The 16,558-nt window shown below is 38.4% G+C and overlaps 1 protein-coding gene across 1 annotated transcript in view; it reads left to right on the forward strand.

Annotated features, from left to right (window-relative positions):
- Nucleotides 1-12,938: 12,938 nt before the first annotated feature.
- The window catches only part of LOC124377073 (MAM domain-containing glycosylphosphatidylinositol anchor protein 2-like), a 192,619-nt gene continuing 188,999 nt past the window's right edge, over nucleotides 12,939-16,558 (forward strand). Inside the window, exon 1 of the mRNA XM_046836373.1 lies at nucleotides 12,939-14,651. Coding sequence (XP_046692329.1) covers nucleotides 14,579-14,651 — 73 coding nt within the window. The 5' untranslated portion in view covers nucleotides 12,939-14,578. The remainder of the gene's footprint in view (nucleotides 14,652-16,558) is intronic.

The following is a 16,558-nucleotide window of genomic DNA, read 5'->3' on the forward strand; positions in this document are numbered from 1 at the left end:
TTTTTTATCTAATCTTTTTTTATCTACTTAGGAATGATCTCTAAGCCATATGCTCCTTCTCTAGCTCATTAAACTTTATACCACATAGACACTACTGTCCTTGGTTTTCAACAGTCATTCATTACCTAAAGGACATTGCTGTAGCCAAATGTCCTCTCTGTCCCTGTTCTTTTACTATATCATCACAATACTGGTAATATTAGAGAATATAAATTGGAGATAAGGGATTCAGATAAAGCATAGCAAGCAAAACTTGCTATGCCTCATATAACCTTGTTGTCATGACCACATTCTGCATATCCTCAAAAGGTACTGCTATCATTTGAAAAGAAAATATTCAACTGATGAATAGGCTTCATTCATTCACAGGGAAATTGAAAAGTCCTGTGTTAAGCAGTGTGCAATGCATATTTAAGCAGGCATCACTTGTTCGCTGCAAGGCCCGCCATCTCCATGCTGTGTTTGTTCACTTATTTACTTAAAAGCAGTTGTGTTCTTTGGGAAGATTAATGCATGAAAATAGTTGTTTTTTTTTGCACAGGGATCACCTAAATGCGCATATGTAATTGAAGGAAAAATATTTAGAATTAGTCATGTATAGAAAATGCTGTAGTTTAGAATTCAGAAAACATTTATTGTTCTTTGACTGTTGAGACTGTAGTACATTTCTAATTTCTAATCAAATTTTATTAATACAAAAGGCCTGTGTGTGTGTGTGTGTGTGTGTGTGTGTGTGTGTGTGTGTGTGTGTGTGTGTGTGTGTGTGTGTGTATTGAAGTAAATGGACAAACTAAATTGACACAAGTTCTCTAATATGTTAATTTATTTTTGTCTTGAATTATTTTAATGTAGGGTCAGATTTCTGGACAACTGTTGCTTGCTACAAAGTTTGAGTTAATTTGAATATTTAAACCTAATTAAATGTATATAAATGTTTAATACCTGAATATTATGATGTTATGAATATTATAATATTATGAATATTTCATAAACTTATTCTAGGTTCCTACATAAATGTAAGCAAATTTGTGACATCAGCTTCAGTGACATCAGAAACATAAGCTTTAAAATTAGTGGAGCTAATGGCAGCACAAAGCTGCTGTAATTACTGCTAAAAGGGGCAATGCAGATTAAGAAGCTTCTGAAATTTATAGAAAATATTTCAAACTTAGATTAATAATGATAATTATATTTTAACACTTTCTTGATAATTCTTTACAAATATAGTAGTCTCCATTGTGTACTAGCCAAGCGATATTTGTTTACCATTTTTTTTTTAAGATTTGTAATTTATTTCACCATAAAAAAAGAACACACATAATTTCACTCCAATTTCAGAAAATCTGAAATAAATGCCTCAATTATGGATGTAACTCTACATATATCTGTAGTGCTTCAAATATCTGCACCTGTACAGTAGCTGTATTTAGATTTAAGCCCAAAGTGGTCATGGGATTATCTTTTTTTTTTTTTTTCGTTTAAATGAATGCAAGGAAAAATAAATGAAAGTAGAAATGCCAGCACTGTCAGCAGTTCAGCTCTGACAGTTCATAATTGGTTTCAGCTAATGATGAATACTTTCCAGATCTTACTTCCAGTTATTTTTGTTTCTTCCTGTCTAAGATGTTCTATGATTTCAGTTGTGTTTCCCAAAATATCACCAAAATAGCAGACTAATTTAAAGGCAGTTACTAAAGATTAAGGACTGATTTAGATATATTGTGCATCCATGGGCTTTTTAAAGTTCTTTGAGCTCCATGTTCAAACAAGAACTTTTTCATGAAAGTAAAAATAGCCTTTTTTCTTATTTTATTTTATGGGCTATGTCCCAGATGCACATCTTCATCAGATGCCTTCTGAAACTTCAGTCAAACACTTTTATTCATATTTGATTACCAGACTAGACTTTATTTCTAATTGACAAAGGTACTTTTAAAAAAATAATTCCAGATATGATAAATTATGTTAATATTAACTGTCCCAGAGGTGGAAAGTAAAGGTATACAATTGCTGAATATAATTTATATATGGTTTGAGCATCAGATATGTTAAAGTTACATATGTCCACTTATCTAACCATGAGTCCTGACTCTACTTCTGTCTTTTCCTCTGAGAGAATAGTTAATAAACTATGTTTTGGAATTAGTTACTGTGCTTTTGTGTGTTTGTGTGTCTCGTTTTTTCAAGCGTTTCAAAGGGGATGCAATGGGGTTACAATTATTATTTCACCTGAAGATTGACAGTAATATAAAGAATAACTAACACTTCATATTATTGTTATAAAGAAAGAAAAATTGGTTAAACCACCTTTGTCCAAATGTACACCAAACTTTTAATTACAACAAATTGTAATTTTTTTAAGCCATTTTCTGTTCCAGGATCTTTAAGTGGCATCCACCATAGCACAGTTGCCCCTATATCCTGTGATTATTCTGTTAATTAATGCGTATGATTGCTAGTTTTTAACACATTGACTTTGTGTCTTGCTGTTGACTAAACATACAGAAAGTCCACATTGCCATTTAATATTTTAATTTCAATTTGATTACTTTGTAATATAAAGCATGCCATAATGGATGCATCATGTAACATAATGTAACAAAAAAATTGTTATGATCATCTTCCAGTGACATAATTATTTGTGTGTGTGTGTGTGTGTGTGTGTGTGTGTGTGTGTGTGTGTGTGTGTGCGGCTGTTTGAGTGTTTTTACACGATTTTGATTTAGTTTTTACACTTGTATTTCTTTTTAGCTATTTCTTTTTGATTGAGCTTGTTAGTAATAGTTTTGATAACGTTATAGTTTTCTTGTGGGAATCAGCCAAATGACCCCATAAGATATACATTTTTCCTATTTTACTTTTTCGTATTCATTTGGTCCCCACCAAGACATAAAAACACACACATACAAATGGCTGGCAAACAGTGTTGGTTGCAGTAAAGACGGAGCTATAATTATGACTCTCTTCGCTCAGAGCTTCAGCTTGTCTGCATTCCTCTGGGATTCACTTAAGATTTTCCACGTTAGATTCTGGTTAGGGTCTCCACTCTCAGCTTCAGAGGTTAGCACTGCAACACGTCTGGGTGAGGACAAAGAAAAAAGGAATTTTGCTTTAAACCAGGGCTCATTAGACACTACAAGCAAGCAGAATCATTTCAAATAAATAGATTTGTGTAGGCTTAGTAGTATGAGCATATCTGCCATGCACTTTGAGGTGTCAAAGCAAATGCTAGTGTTTTTGTATACCAGGATGTTGCCAAAAAGGCAATAACAATGAGCTCATATCCAGCAGAAAAAGATTAGTTTGAAGAATGCCAGTTAAATATTAGCTGACTTTCCATCTCTCTTAGTATTCTCAGAAGCAAGCCTGTATATTTCTTTAAAATCCTGAAGACGTTGCATTGCTGAAGTCCTGTTTTAAAGGCCAGGGTTATCTGTAGATTTGAAGAGACTCGAAACCAATACGATCAATAACAACACATCTCTGACTTTTCCTAAAACATGTATCTATTTGAGGCGATACAGCAGTGCGGCATTGATAATTCTACCACAAATAAACATATATCTGTCAAGCATTGCTTTCTAAATATGCTCAGAAACAACCATTTTAAAACAGTAGTATTTACATTTACTACACATTAGCATTATTGTTACAACAAGGCATTAATTTCAGCCATTAACAACACATTAGCCTCGGCACATTTCCTGGCTGCGAGCTTCTGAAATTAGAGAAGAGCTGACACATAAATACAAATACTCACACTCGTTACAAAAAAGAAAGCTTTCATGAAAGCCATTAGATTGCAATTGACTGGAATCGGCTGGAGGGATCCAGGAAATGGATTGTCTGAATATAATGTAGAAATTAACCAGAGACTCTGAATCATGCTACCTGAGTCATGCCACCTATTACTATGTTTTTTGTGCTCTTATTGTTCATCAGTAGCCAAAGGAATCATCAAGAGACTCCTAATAAAAGTCTAGATGGTGCTACATTAGTGCTCTTTTGGGCGCCAAGAATTTAAATGAATGGCAGCATAGTTACTCATGTTTTGCGCAATCCATATTTTTCCACCCAAAAAGCATGGAAATTGTTTGCCATGTCTGAAATTAAACTTGTTGTGCCAAACTTTAACACTAACACTGTGTAAGGACTCTTGCCTTAATGGATAATGTGACAAGAGCACAAGAGCATTGGAGAGTATCTAATGTTTGGTATCCAAATAGTAGGGGCATAACCCTCTCTTTTTCGATATCTGTCTAATGTTCCAAATATCTGTATTTATATCCAACATCTAACCCAAACTCTTCTTAACAAGCATTAATAAACCCAGAATAGGACATGTTTTTATCTGTATTTATATCTATTTATACCAGCTGTGTTTAAATATGTGATGCAAACTGGCTGGAAGGTATGTGTGGAATGAACTGTAGAATGCATAGGTATTTTCTAACCCAAGTTCATACACAATCTCGCTCTCTCTTATAATTATTAATTTATTAAAATTCATTCAGAATTTTTATTTATCTTAATGTGTATGATTTAGAGCAGGCAGAATTCTGACCGCTTTAACTGGTCAGTGCTGCATGATTATGATAAAAGAAAGGTGATTTACAGCTAGAGATGCTTTGCAAGTTAATAATGGATGTTGTGTAGGCATAGACCCACAACACGGGGCAGGCTGCATTAAAATCATATATGCCTAGCTGTTTATTACTGTGAAAGTGTTCCTTAGACTGTACGTTTAAACTAGTAATGTGGTTTCATCTTTATTGATTAGAAACTACGTTTACTTATCTAATTTCTGTTTTATAATGCCATATAATTATTAGAGAACTGGATCAAATTGTGAGAGGAAAAAAACATTTTATCCGCCAATATATAGACAAGCATTGGAACACCTGACCTTTCCTGCCATATGTGGTTCTTCTTCTGGTGGTACACAATTGAAAAGGATGTCATTGGATGTGGTAAAATAAAAAACTTCCTTCACCCAAACCTGTTCCAGCATGGCAATGCCCTTGTGCACAATGTAAGCTTGATGTAGATATAGTTTACATGGTTTGGAGAGGAAGATCTTTAGTGGCCTGCTATAGAGCTCTGATCTTAACCCTACTAAACACCTTTGCCATACTCATGACCAGGTGTCCAAACGTTTGGCAATATTGTGTATATAGACAGCCTAAATGTATGAAAATATGTATGCATTTAAAATATCAGCTTAATCTTAATAATCAGCTTATTGGCAATAATCAGTTATTGATATATGGTAAAAATATTTGCAGGACTGCTCTTACATTTTCAGGCATATTTCATAGCAGGCCTATTTATCATAACTACAAGTGAGCAAATAGAAACTAAATATATAATCCTGGGTCTAAAAATCACTGGCCCTAAAAACACTTCTGCCCCTAATATACTTCTGGCCCTAAAAAACCCAAAATGGCAAAATATAAAAATTTAAATAGGCTTAACAACAAATAATTTGTCAGAAATGTTGTGTGGAAGGACATGATTGCAGGACAATGAATGATGTATTAAAACACAGAATATCCAAACTTGAAAGCACAGAAAACAAACAGTGCGAAAACTTATGTGCACTTAGAAATCCTTGATGGTCCATGGTCCCTGATAGAGTAGTTCTGCTCAGCAGTGGAAAGATGACGTGAGAAGAAGGCACGTGGATGGAGATGGTTGTCCTTGACTCCTCTTTGTCCGAACGTCCTTTGTCCTTTGTCCGAAGCATGAACTTCTACAATGAATTGCCGGGACGGGTCGAGCAGATTAAGGTTTGGGGCAGAAGTGAATTGGGTCTTGAGTATTTAAAAGGCTAGTTCAGCCACTCAGTTTTAGGGAAACAGCTGAGTGGATGTGAGTTGGTGCAGGGGATTCGTGATGAAACCAAACTCCCGGATAAACTTCTGTTTAAATTAAGCAAAACCTAGTAATTTCTGCAGTTGTCTCTGGTCGCGGTCACTTCTTGACGGCATATACCCGGGCAGGATCTAACCGCATACTCCCAGCAGCCAAGATGAAGCCCAGAAAGGATGTGCTAGACCAGGGGTCGGCAACCCGCGGCTCCGGAGCCGCATGCGGCTCTTTCATTCCTCTTCTGCGGCTCCCTATTGCTTTGGAAAATAAATAATGAGTATTTAATTAAAATGTATTTTATTTTAGTTCGTTAGTTTTTAAAATGTAATTCTAAATTTGAAGATTTTGGTGATCTTGTAAAATCTAAATAAAACGTGTTAAAATTTTTGTCGCTCTTCATATGCGTCACAACCGCTAATGTGCGACACCCACCGGCACGCGACTTCTTAAACTTTGGTTGACGGCACACAGAAGAGGACGGCATTTTTGGTTTGCTGCCGTGGATAATTTATGTTCATGCTCTTTTCATAAATACAAGAAGGACTCAAATAGACATTGAGTATTTTACTTGAAAGTAACCTTCAACCCAATGTCTTTTTTTAAGGAGTTCAAAATTTTTTTGTTGCATGCAGAAATGTAATTTCATTCTCTCTGCTGTTCATTGATTTCATAAATGCAACACATTATGGTTTGATTATACATAGCATAAAGGCAAAAAACGTTACATGTAGTGTTATTTCAATTTAAATGTCAAAAGGGTTTTGTGGCTCCCAGTGTTTTCTTTTCTGTGGGAAACAGGTCCAAATGGCTCTTTGTGTGGTGAAGGTTGCCGACCCCTGTGCTAGACACATGAAATTCGCACTTCTCTTAATTAACATATAACTGGTTTTAAAGCAGATGAGTGAGAACCGCACACACGTGCAGACGGTGTTCCTGGAGAGATCAGGAAAAAATTAATATTTTACCAAGTTAGATAAACACAAAGCGCGGAGCATGTCCCAAAGGACGTCATTAACCAGGGCCTGGAATAACACTGGAGCATTAGTAAGTTCTGCAGGGGTGCCATCTTCCATTACTCCCCTTACCAGATACGAACAAAGTGGTATGCATTGCGAAGGTCCAGTTTGGTAAAACCAAAAAAAAAAAACCCTGAAGGAGCTCAAAAGCTGAGGACATCAGTGGCAGGTGGTATCGATTCTTGACAGTGATGGCATTAAAGCTACAATAGTCAATGCAGGGGCGGAGGCTCTTAACCTTTTTTTTTGACAAAAAAAAGAAACTTGCCTCAGCTGGGGGGGAGGAAGAGTGGATAATCTCAGAGGCTAGTTAATCCCGGATATAAATAGACCTTGCCTCTGCAACCATGAAAATCTAAACATGGACGGTTCTTGGGGTGATAGGATGAGGAGAAAGAATAGCCATTCCCGATGGTACTCAGCAGTGGAAACAAGGAGAGGCTTGGTGCGATGGGTGACTCTTTATCAAGAAATTCAGTATCCACCCCAGAGTCAACAAACACCGCCAGCTCATGGCTGTGACCCTGAACTTCAATCTGGCCTTAAACAGAGGTTGGGCTGGGAGCCCTTGGCCTGGCATTGGACCCTGTTCCGTGTTTAGTGCAGAGACCTCTCTTTTTCTGGGCAGGTAGCCGCCATGTGCCCCGCCTTGATACAATACAGGAAGAGTCCTAGAGAACAGCGTCTCTCCTTTTTCAAGTTAAGGAGAGGTGGCAGCGGGCTATCTCCATGGGTTGGGGTAGTGGGGTTGGTGGGGCTATAGAGGAATGGGGCAAGACCAGGGCTGGGCTGCCAGGGTCGCAGATGTCCTCCTTTCTTGAAAAACTTGACCATCCGCCGGTCGACCTGGGTAGCCATCTTGCACTTCCAATCTGCTGTAGCCCACCGTTTAGCCTTGCCTGAAAGCAGGGAAATTGCATATTCAACCCTGGTGCGTTCATCTGGGAAAGGCTACGGCTTTCTTGCAGCTCAACATAAATGACTGCCTCTCAACAGGTTGCCTCATGAAGCACTCTGGGGCCGGGAGATAGACCTCATACTAAGGCGTGGGTGCTGGGGTAAATGCCGGTAAAGGTGGTGTTGGGGCTTTAGCGAATGGTGTCAGGGCTTGGGTGGTGGGTGCCTGAGCGGCAGGGCCGAATCCTGTCACTGGCGCTCTTGGGAGGCGGCGATCTGGACCAGGGAGGTCAGATGAGCCTGGAGGTCGTACACTGGGTCCATGTCTGGCCAGATTGTAATGTCAGAAATGATGTGTGGAAGGACCCAATTGCAGGATGCCGAAGGATGTATTATAAAGGCAGGCAAAACACAGAATATCCAAACTTGAAAGCACAAAAACAAACAGTCCGAAAACTAAAAGGCACTTAACCAGAAAGTCCGAGGGTAAAAGAGAGAACCAAGTGAATGGCCAACCTAAATGCCGATAGAGAAGGCATTCCTGCGAATAGTCTAAGTTCTGAGATCCGACAAGAAAAAATGAGGGCTGGAAGCAGCAGCTGCTCAAATAAGCAGGAAGCCGATGAGGCAATCTGGCAGGGAATGCAAGGAATCTCTTTATACTGCAACAATGAGCAATAATTTAATAAATACATAAAATACGTTAGTATGGGGTAGCTTTTTCACTTTGATTTCTTTAAATGCCTAACTCTCATTACTTTTTACAGAAAGAAGAGTCAGCGTTTATTCCGTGTTGAAGGCTTCAAACAGTTGCTGAGTATTTGACATTTTCTGATCAATGATTTGTGGTTAAGACTATTAAAAATTCCATATTTGCAATTTTGTTTTGTTTTTTTTTCCCTTGAAAATTCATCATGTAGTATAAATAAGACAATTTCTCATATATTTTAACAGGTCTGCCATGTTTTAATATATAGATGCCCTTTTCTATATTTCTTATAAAAACAATACCTTTGTTTTAATTGCAGATTTCTTTGATTAATGAAAACAAGTGCCTTCTTCATTATTGTCTTTACAAAAGCACATTAACATTATTGCTTAATCTGTAAATAATTCCAGAATTTTTTACTTTACCCCATTTCAATATTTTGCAATAATATTCGCTGATGCTGATGTGAGTACACAGCTGCTCAGGATAAGATAGGGGGCTCTGGAAGACTATCTCTTTTTTCTCTCTCTCCTTTGAGGCGACCCTGCCTGCCATGATAGAGTAGCCAGAATGAAAGATTTCCAAACCTATCTGTTAAACTTAATTTACATTTCATTTGTAGACCTGAAAGAATCTTCACTGAATACTAATAACTTTGGTGTGCAATGTTAAACCATAACACTGAAAATTAAATTAGGTTTAATATAATTAGATTAAACTGAAAACTTTTGCTATACCTACAGGAGCTATATGGTTTAGATAGAATATTCCTTAAATGTAATATACAAAATAATATCTTCATTGAGCTCTTTTTTGTATTTACTGTATTTTAACTATATTCCAAACATTATGAACCATGCATTTCTGGGTAAAATTTATCTTTCAGTGAATCTAATTAACACCATACAATAATCTGTGGGCCAGCTATAATGTAGGCGGCTCATAAAAAAGAAGCACTGTTATGCAAATTTTGGCTAAAAGTACCATTTTTTATGCAGCTGCTGTGCAAACAGAACTTTTCTCCTTGATTATATTTCAGGAGCATTGCTTAAATTTAGAATACTTCATTGCATTCTGTTATTGTTTTTGACAGGTCTTTTTTTTTGGCTGAGCTCAGTTCAAAAAAATTACAGCATCTGCAGAAAGAGAATGAATTATTACAATGCAAATGAATTCGACTCATTCAGGCAGGTTTATACAGGTTCAGGTACAGTATTTATGAATATCATGTAAAACATTCAAAGAGGTATAAAATGTATATATCAGAGGGTTTGTGCACAGTAGAATACAAGCCGAGTAATTCCTACTGAACTACTGAGTACAATTTGTACTTGTACAAATTGCTTGTACTATTCTGAAATGTTTGTTAGCGACATGATCCTTCATGTACTACACAATTGCTCTAAAAAGGACAATTGTACATCTGCACATTCATGCAATTATCCAATCAGGAAATCATGTAGCATCATTGCAAAGCATACAAGCATGCAGGTGCAGGCCAAGCACTTCAAATCTTACCTCAGTGACTGACTCTGGCATGGTTATTGGTTTGAACAGTTCAGAAACTGGAATTGAAATTTTTAGGCGCAACAGTAACTACAATTTAGACAGAATAGTGACAGAACAACAACAAATCATCTCTATTGACTGGCACTGACTATGGTGAGCAGAAAAGCATCTTAGAATTGTTAGAAAGTCAAACACTGATTGATGGGCTATAACATGGGCTTAACCCCTGTCAGCCAAGGACAGTAAACTAAGGCTAGGTTTCCTTAAAACTATTAGGACTAGTCAAAATCTTTCCCATTACCTTACATGTTTGAATGTTCTGCATCTCAACCAGATATAAAGTTCTAGGATTAAAATTTTAACTAAAACAGATTGGAATACTTTTTTTTTAATGTGATTATATTTTACTGTTTCTAGAACTTTACATCTGGTTGAGATTTTATATATATATAAAATCTCCCTGTACAAATTTTCCACATGGGAAATGAGTTCTCACAGAGTATCAGTATCAGCCATATCAGTGGAAGTCATGTGAGGTAAAAGCCACTCATGGCATTTGAACATGAGCTTCATTGCTGTCTTTTCACTTGACTGATCTCTGTCTGCTCCTATATCATTGGGGAAATATTCATTGATCGCTTCAGTCACTTCTGTTTTCTTACCTAAATTTCTTGTTAATGAGTTTTATATTTTGACCTACCTTAAAAAAATGTATGTGTATGTACTATATGTATATAAATCTGTGTTCTCATATGCGCTATTGAGATATATAGATGGATAGATATATACATATACATCTGTATATGTTGTGTGTCTAAATAAATAAATTGTAAGCGCTATTTTGCAGAACCAGAATGTTGTAAAATATTAAACCCCAGGAGCTCTTCCAACTTTGTACTGCCTATAAACCTGAATTTTATTCCACCATATCACAACATATTCGGTCTCAAACTTAATCTACTGTTAATGTTGCAGGCTTAGAATTTTGTATTTTGGTGATGAAGGTATATACTACACAGTGATTATTTGGAAGTGTCACATGGCAAAGTTATGGGGCCTTTTGTCTTCTTTTTGCTTTACCCCACACGTTAAAAACAAATCTCTCAGGGATTGTTAACTTGATTAAAATCTATCACCTCATTCCACGGTTCACTGATTCATTTACAGTTTCTTCATGAAGCAGATTAGAACTTGGACAAGACACATTTTCCCAACCAGCTACTTTTCTCTAGCTGTCATAGTTACAGCCATGGGCCATATCCCTTCATTGTAATGCAGTGCTGTGCCTATTTTCACCTTAGTAACATTAGAATATTGCCAGTAAAGCCCTAGGCATGAATTTGGGATTTAGTTAAAATGTTAAAAGACCTCTATCTTGGAAATGAAAAATGTCTGATTGAACATTTCTGGGAAAAAAGACTGGACCTTTTCTACCTTTTTAGGATCTTCTATATTTTATAATGAGAGTACCTTAGCATGTACAAACCATTTGCCTACAAACCAGGCATGTGTGTGTGTGTGTGTGTGTGTGTGTGTGTGTGTGTGGTGTGTGTGTGTGTGTGTGTGTGTGTGTGTGTGTGTGTGTGTGTGGTGGGTGGGTGTGCGTGACACCAGTGTATATGACTTCTTATAAATTTGAGACCACTAGCACTCACTCCACCTGCACAATCTTAGTGGCTGCCCTACTTCTCTCTGGAATAAATTGTTTGGCCAGTGAACTCATTACAAATGATCTGTAATTGTTCGAAACAAGTAAAGCACTGACCCCTTTGTCGCCTTTTCCAGTGCATTTCTTTGTTGTGCCATCCATACAAAAAAAGGGGGGGGGGGGAGAGAAAAAACACAGGTATTCCTGAAGAGAAAAGGTAATTGCACAGAGTGCTTTGAGGCTGTGTTTCAGGGCTGTGTCATTCCAATTTGAACAACTCCCTGGTGAGAGTGAACAAAGACTCTCTTGTTGTACAGATAGAAGTTCAAAGTAATCATTCGCCCCAAATGCCACATTTGTGCAGTGATGTCGACAGTAGACATAGAGGAACAGGAAGCTTCGCACTAAAAACGAGGCAGGCTAATGTTCGTTATTTTAGCATTGGCAGCTCAAAAAACTCCCTCCTACACTTCGACACAGCGGGACTTCTTCTATGGGATTGCCTAAGAATTAAAGTGAGACTTTTTTTTAATTACAGTCCCTAATTAAAAATAATACATTGTAATATAAACACAACATATACCTCCTGTATGGAATTTTCAGTAAATAACCTAGCAATCCATATAATTGTAGTTCCCTATAGCTTCATGTGTCACTTTTACAGCTGTGACATACAGTATGAAAAAAAGCTTGAATAGATATAGGCCTGCTATGTATTTCTATGACTGTCTGAGAGCACAGAACAGGACTGAAGAAGTTAATCTGTGTTAGACAGATGGAGCTTTAACTCTGATCCTCCCTCATGCAGAGCTGCTTCTGTCTATATAGGATGGATTGCTGTAAAGGACAATACGAGAGTGAATGATCAGAGACAGACAGATGGGAGTTTTAATTCTTAAACTAGCTGAATGGTATTTACTCTAATACAGTGCATACACGCTCATTTAATAAGTGTCATGAGCATATCTTGGATGGGAGAGAGAGAGAGAGAGAGAGAGAGAGAGAGAGAGAGAGAGACAGAGAGAGAGAGAGAGACATTAACATAACGATTACTTAACAATACAAGGGACATAGGACAAGTGACTCTTTTTCTATCTCTGTGTTTGTATTAAATAACCATATGATGATCATTAGAATTAGAATTCAATATTTTTTATACAATTAGGTGTAAAACAAACACATAAGCACATTGAATTTATAATAATAATAATAATAATAATAATAATAATAATAATAATACAACTCATATGGTTATCATTTGTTAATTGAAAACAATACAGACAAAAATTAGGTGCATCTGTCCACATTAAACTGCACAACCGTCAAAAGGGGGCGCTGTTTTACCCATTAGGCAGAATTGGTTCTACAGTACTTATGATTTTTTATTTTTCTGAATGAGCACATTTTGATAATCAGATAAAAAAATACTTTTTTTTTATTAAAGTGTTTGTGTATTTATAAAGAGAAAAGTCGATGAGAAACTTCCATTTGCAGAAAATGTTTCCATTACCAGGAAATGTTTATATCATTATTATAACTATTTTAGGCTTTCATGGTATGGATGTGAAATTATATAAACGGTTTAGCCTGTTATGAAACAGTGATCTCATGTGTTTATATTTTTATATTTATTGTTTTTTCCCCTCTCAGTCGTGTTGTCTGTGTGTATCCTGTTCTCGTTGTGAATGCTGTAATAACTGTGCGACGTGTTCTGAATGCGTTTGATTGGTTTACGGCTGTCGGAGCTGATGCCAGGGTCACGAAGATCAAACCTTCAGTGATTTTGGTTGTTTCAGGTTTTACGCTCCAATTTCCACCCCCTTCGTGCCCAAGCTACGTTTCTTACGGTTCCTTCCGCGTGCACGCGCGTGCGTGTGTGTAGGGTAGTGTGTAGTCTAGCACGCGTGTAGTCTTCCATACTGATGAGAGGAGCCGCGGGTGTCGCGCGCGCGCGCTCCCGTTGACGTAGCGAAGAAAAGCGCGGCCGCGTGCATCGCACCGGCGCTCCGTTTCCATAGCGCGCGCGCGCGCTGTCTTGCGCAATGTGACGGAGAGATTCTTGTGACGGTCCGCACGGGGCCAGGAGTCGGTGTCGCGTCGCGGATTGCTGCTACTGTTGCTAGGAACCCTAACCGGGAAAGGGGGAAATATGACTTATTTCTGCTCCGCTCGTTTCGCGCGGTGTTGCACGCGCGCCGCTGAGAAATAAAGCGCGGTGCGCGCGCCCGTCGGTCCGTCGCGTCGCGTCACGAGCCGAGCCGTGTTCGTCATCCGCGCGTCGGGAGGAAAAAGCCGCTCTCCGGATTTGTGAGCGCGAGAAGGCACGAGCTACAGTGATCGGCGAAAGAGAGAGAGAGAGAGAGAGAGAAGGAGAGGGCGGGGGTCCGAGCTTCAGGTAGACAGAAGGACGGAGAGAGACAGGACAGACGGACAGACAGAGTCAAATCCGCGGCCAAAAGGAGTAAATACCGCTGGCGACTTACAGCCACAACTCCCGCGGTCGGCACGCTCGCGCCGTGGCGTGCGTGGGAATCGGACGCTTTCCGCCCTTTTACGACGCTGAACCGGGTACAGCTTGTGCATCAGCTGGCATCACGGAGGATCGATGCTATAGCCTCTCTCTACATCATCCCTCTTCTCCGTTATACCACATCCGCCGTTCATGTGAGGGCTGCTTTTGGGTCACATGTTCTAAACCTCCCCAAAAAAAATCGGACCGATTTAATTGTATTATTTTTTGAGACCGAGCCGGAAATCCGGGCGCCTTTGATCGCGGTTCGATAAGATCCGTTTCGGAGCGCGAGATCAATCGGCGCGTGCGGGGCTCGGTGCGGCTGCTTGTGTGAATGAACCCCTACCTTCCTCCTCTCTCCACCGGGAAACACTTTCTCTCCTGTTCACTTCAGATATGAGGAGAGGCGAGTGAAGATGGATGGGATTATCAGCATTTTGGGGCTTGTTACGCTGATCCTGGACGGCATTTCCGCTCAGGGGGTGTACGGTAAGTCAATCGGCTTGAACGTGACCTTGGACAAACAATCAACAACAATAATTAGGACATTACCGTCTCTTCCGCGTGCGGTACATCTATAGGTGATGACAGCTTTCTGTTTTGCGTGAGAAATGCTGATTCACGTGATATTTGGACACAGGTCATCGACGTGCATTGATTTACCATCCGAAAGGATCAATCAGATAATAATAAATGCAAACTATTGGCTGATTGACGCTCATTATGTGTGTTTTATTGACTGAACGTTTTGTCAATACAGGCCATAAATAAAGTATTGGCTCCCTCAGAATATGAACATTGGCCTGTTTTTCAGCATCACTCCATAGAAGTCATACTTTCGTTATTATTGTTACTCTTAATTTTTTTTATTAAGCCTGAAGATTAGCTCTGTAATATGTGCATTTAAGAGTAAAGTGAAATGTCAGAACTAGTGGCCTTCTGGAGTGCACTGATAATGCAACTAGTGTCATTCTGGTGGTACATGTGTGAGTCCTTGCACGGGGAGCTGAGTGAGTCTTGCATTCGTATGAATCATAATGGGCACTGTGCAAATGTCATAGGGGGGAAAAGCAGCGTTCGCTCAGAGCCAGTGTTGCTTGGGGCAGCTTGTGGCAGATCCGGTCAGACTATAGGTCATGCTCGCAGTGGCTACAGAACGATTCAACATCTCAACCACATCAGTTCACAGTATCAGTGTTGCAGCATGCTTCAATGAGGTTCTGTTGAACCATGAGCGAGGACTTTAACCCCAAGTGCAGGAACGGATATGTCCAAATGAGATGGACTTTGGTTCAGTATAAAATTCTATAAGAACAAAGGAGTCGGTGTGGAATTGAATTTGAGTGGGTATTATTATTATTGGAGTTATTACAGACCGGATTAGCCAGAGCTACTGTATAGTGGGTTTGGACTCTTAGGCTAACTATTATGTTATCAATCATATGTGATAACGCGCAAGAGGCCTACTAAGCAATGGTGGAGCCATTGTAATAGGAGATTGCATGAGAGCTGAGTGGCCAATTCATTATTGCCAAGGTGTACCACTTATGGAGCAGAAGCAATTCATTTAAATGAGACTGAGGTATGGGATCTGCTGATAAAATGTAATTGAACTCATTTCATTGGCCCAAAGACAGAGTGTTTTATAGGTGTTGTAATTATCGCCCATTGTTGGACAGAAAATGGTTAAGTTAGCTTTCTTAATAGACTGGAAATTGACTCCAAATTGGACCATTCAGTATTGAGTAAAGCTTATTATTTTGACCAAATAGATGTTTTTGTTATTCTGTTGCAGTTACTGATGGCTTATTCAAACAAGAGAGCATCAAAGAAATGGTTGGAGGCCATGAAAAGCACAACAGATCAACCCCTCTGGTTACATGTTTATGTTTGACACATTAAAATCAATTTAGGTGCAAAATTCCTGTTGTGTTTCCGTCTTTTGCTGTATACGTCGAATAAAATTCAGTCGTTGTTGCGGTTATGCAGTAACAGTTTCAGAATTTTAGCTCATATTAGGTTGCACCAATAACTTTAAGTGTGAAGTGTAGTTAATTTCCGTGCTCATTTTGTAGAAAAAAAATAAATAAATAAATCGACAAAGATTTCTCATTGCAAATTGAACACTACAAAGACACTGTAGTTTTGTAACTCGGCTTTAATGAAAAGCATAAATCAAGGCACTGTTGCATGTGAATGAAAAATAAAACTGCAGAAACACGATTGGTTCTCAACGTTTGTTTTTCACTTTTGGTACATGGCCCATTCTTATCTTAAACTTAGTTACAGATTTTTTTTCTTTTTTATTTTTTTTTGCCATTAGAATTAAACGTATGTCATTTCTGTGTTACTGCACTTTGATAAATCCAGTACAGTGCCAGGTGAATTTTCAGTAA

This window comes from Silurus meridionalis, chromosome 23 (genome assembly GCF_014805685.1).
Source record: "Silurus meridionalis isolate SWU-2019-XX chromosome 23, ASM1480568v1, whole genome shotgun sequence".
Lineage (NCBI taxonomy): Eukaryota > Metazoa > Chordata > Actinopteri > Siluriformes > Siluridae > Silurus > Silurus meridionalis.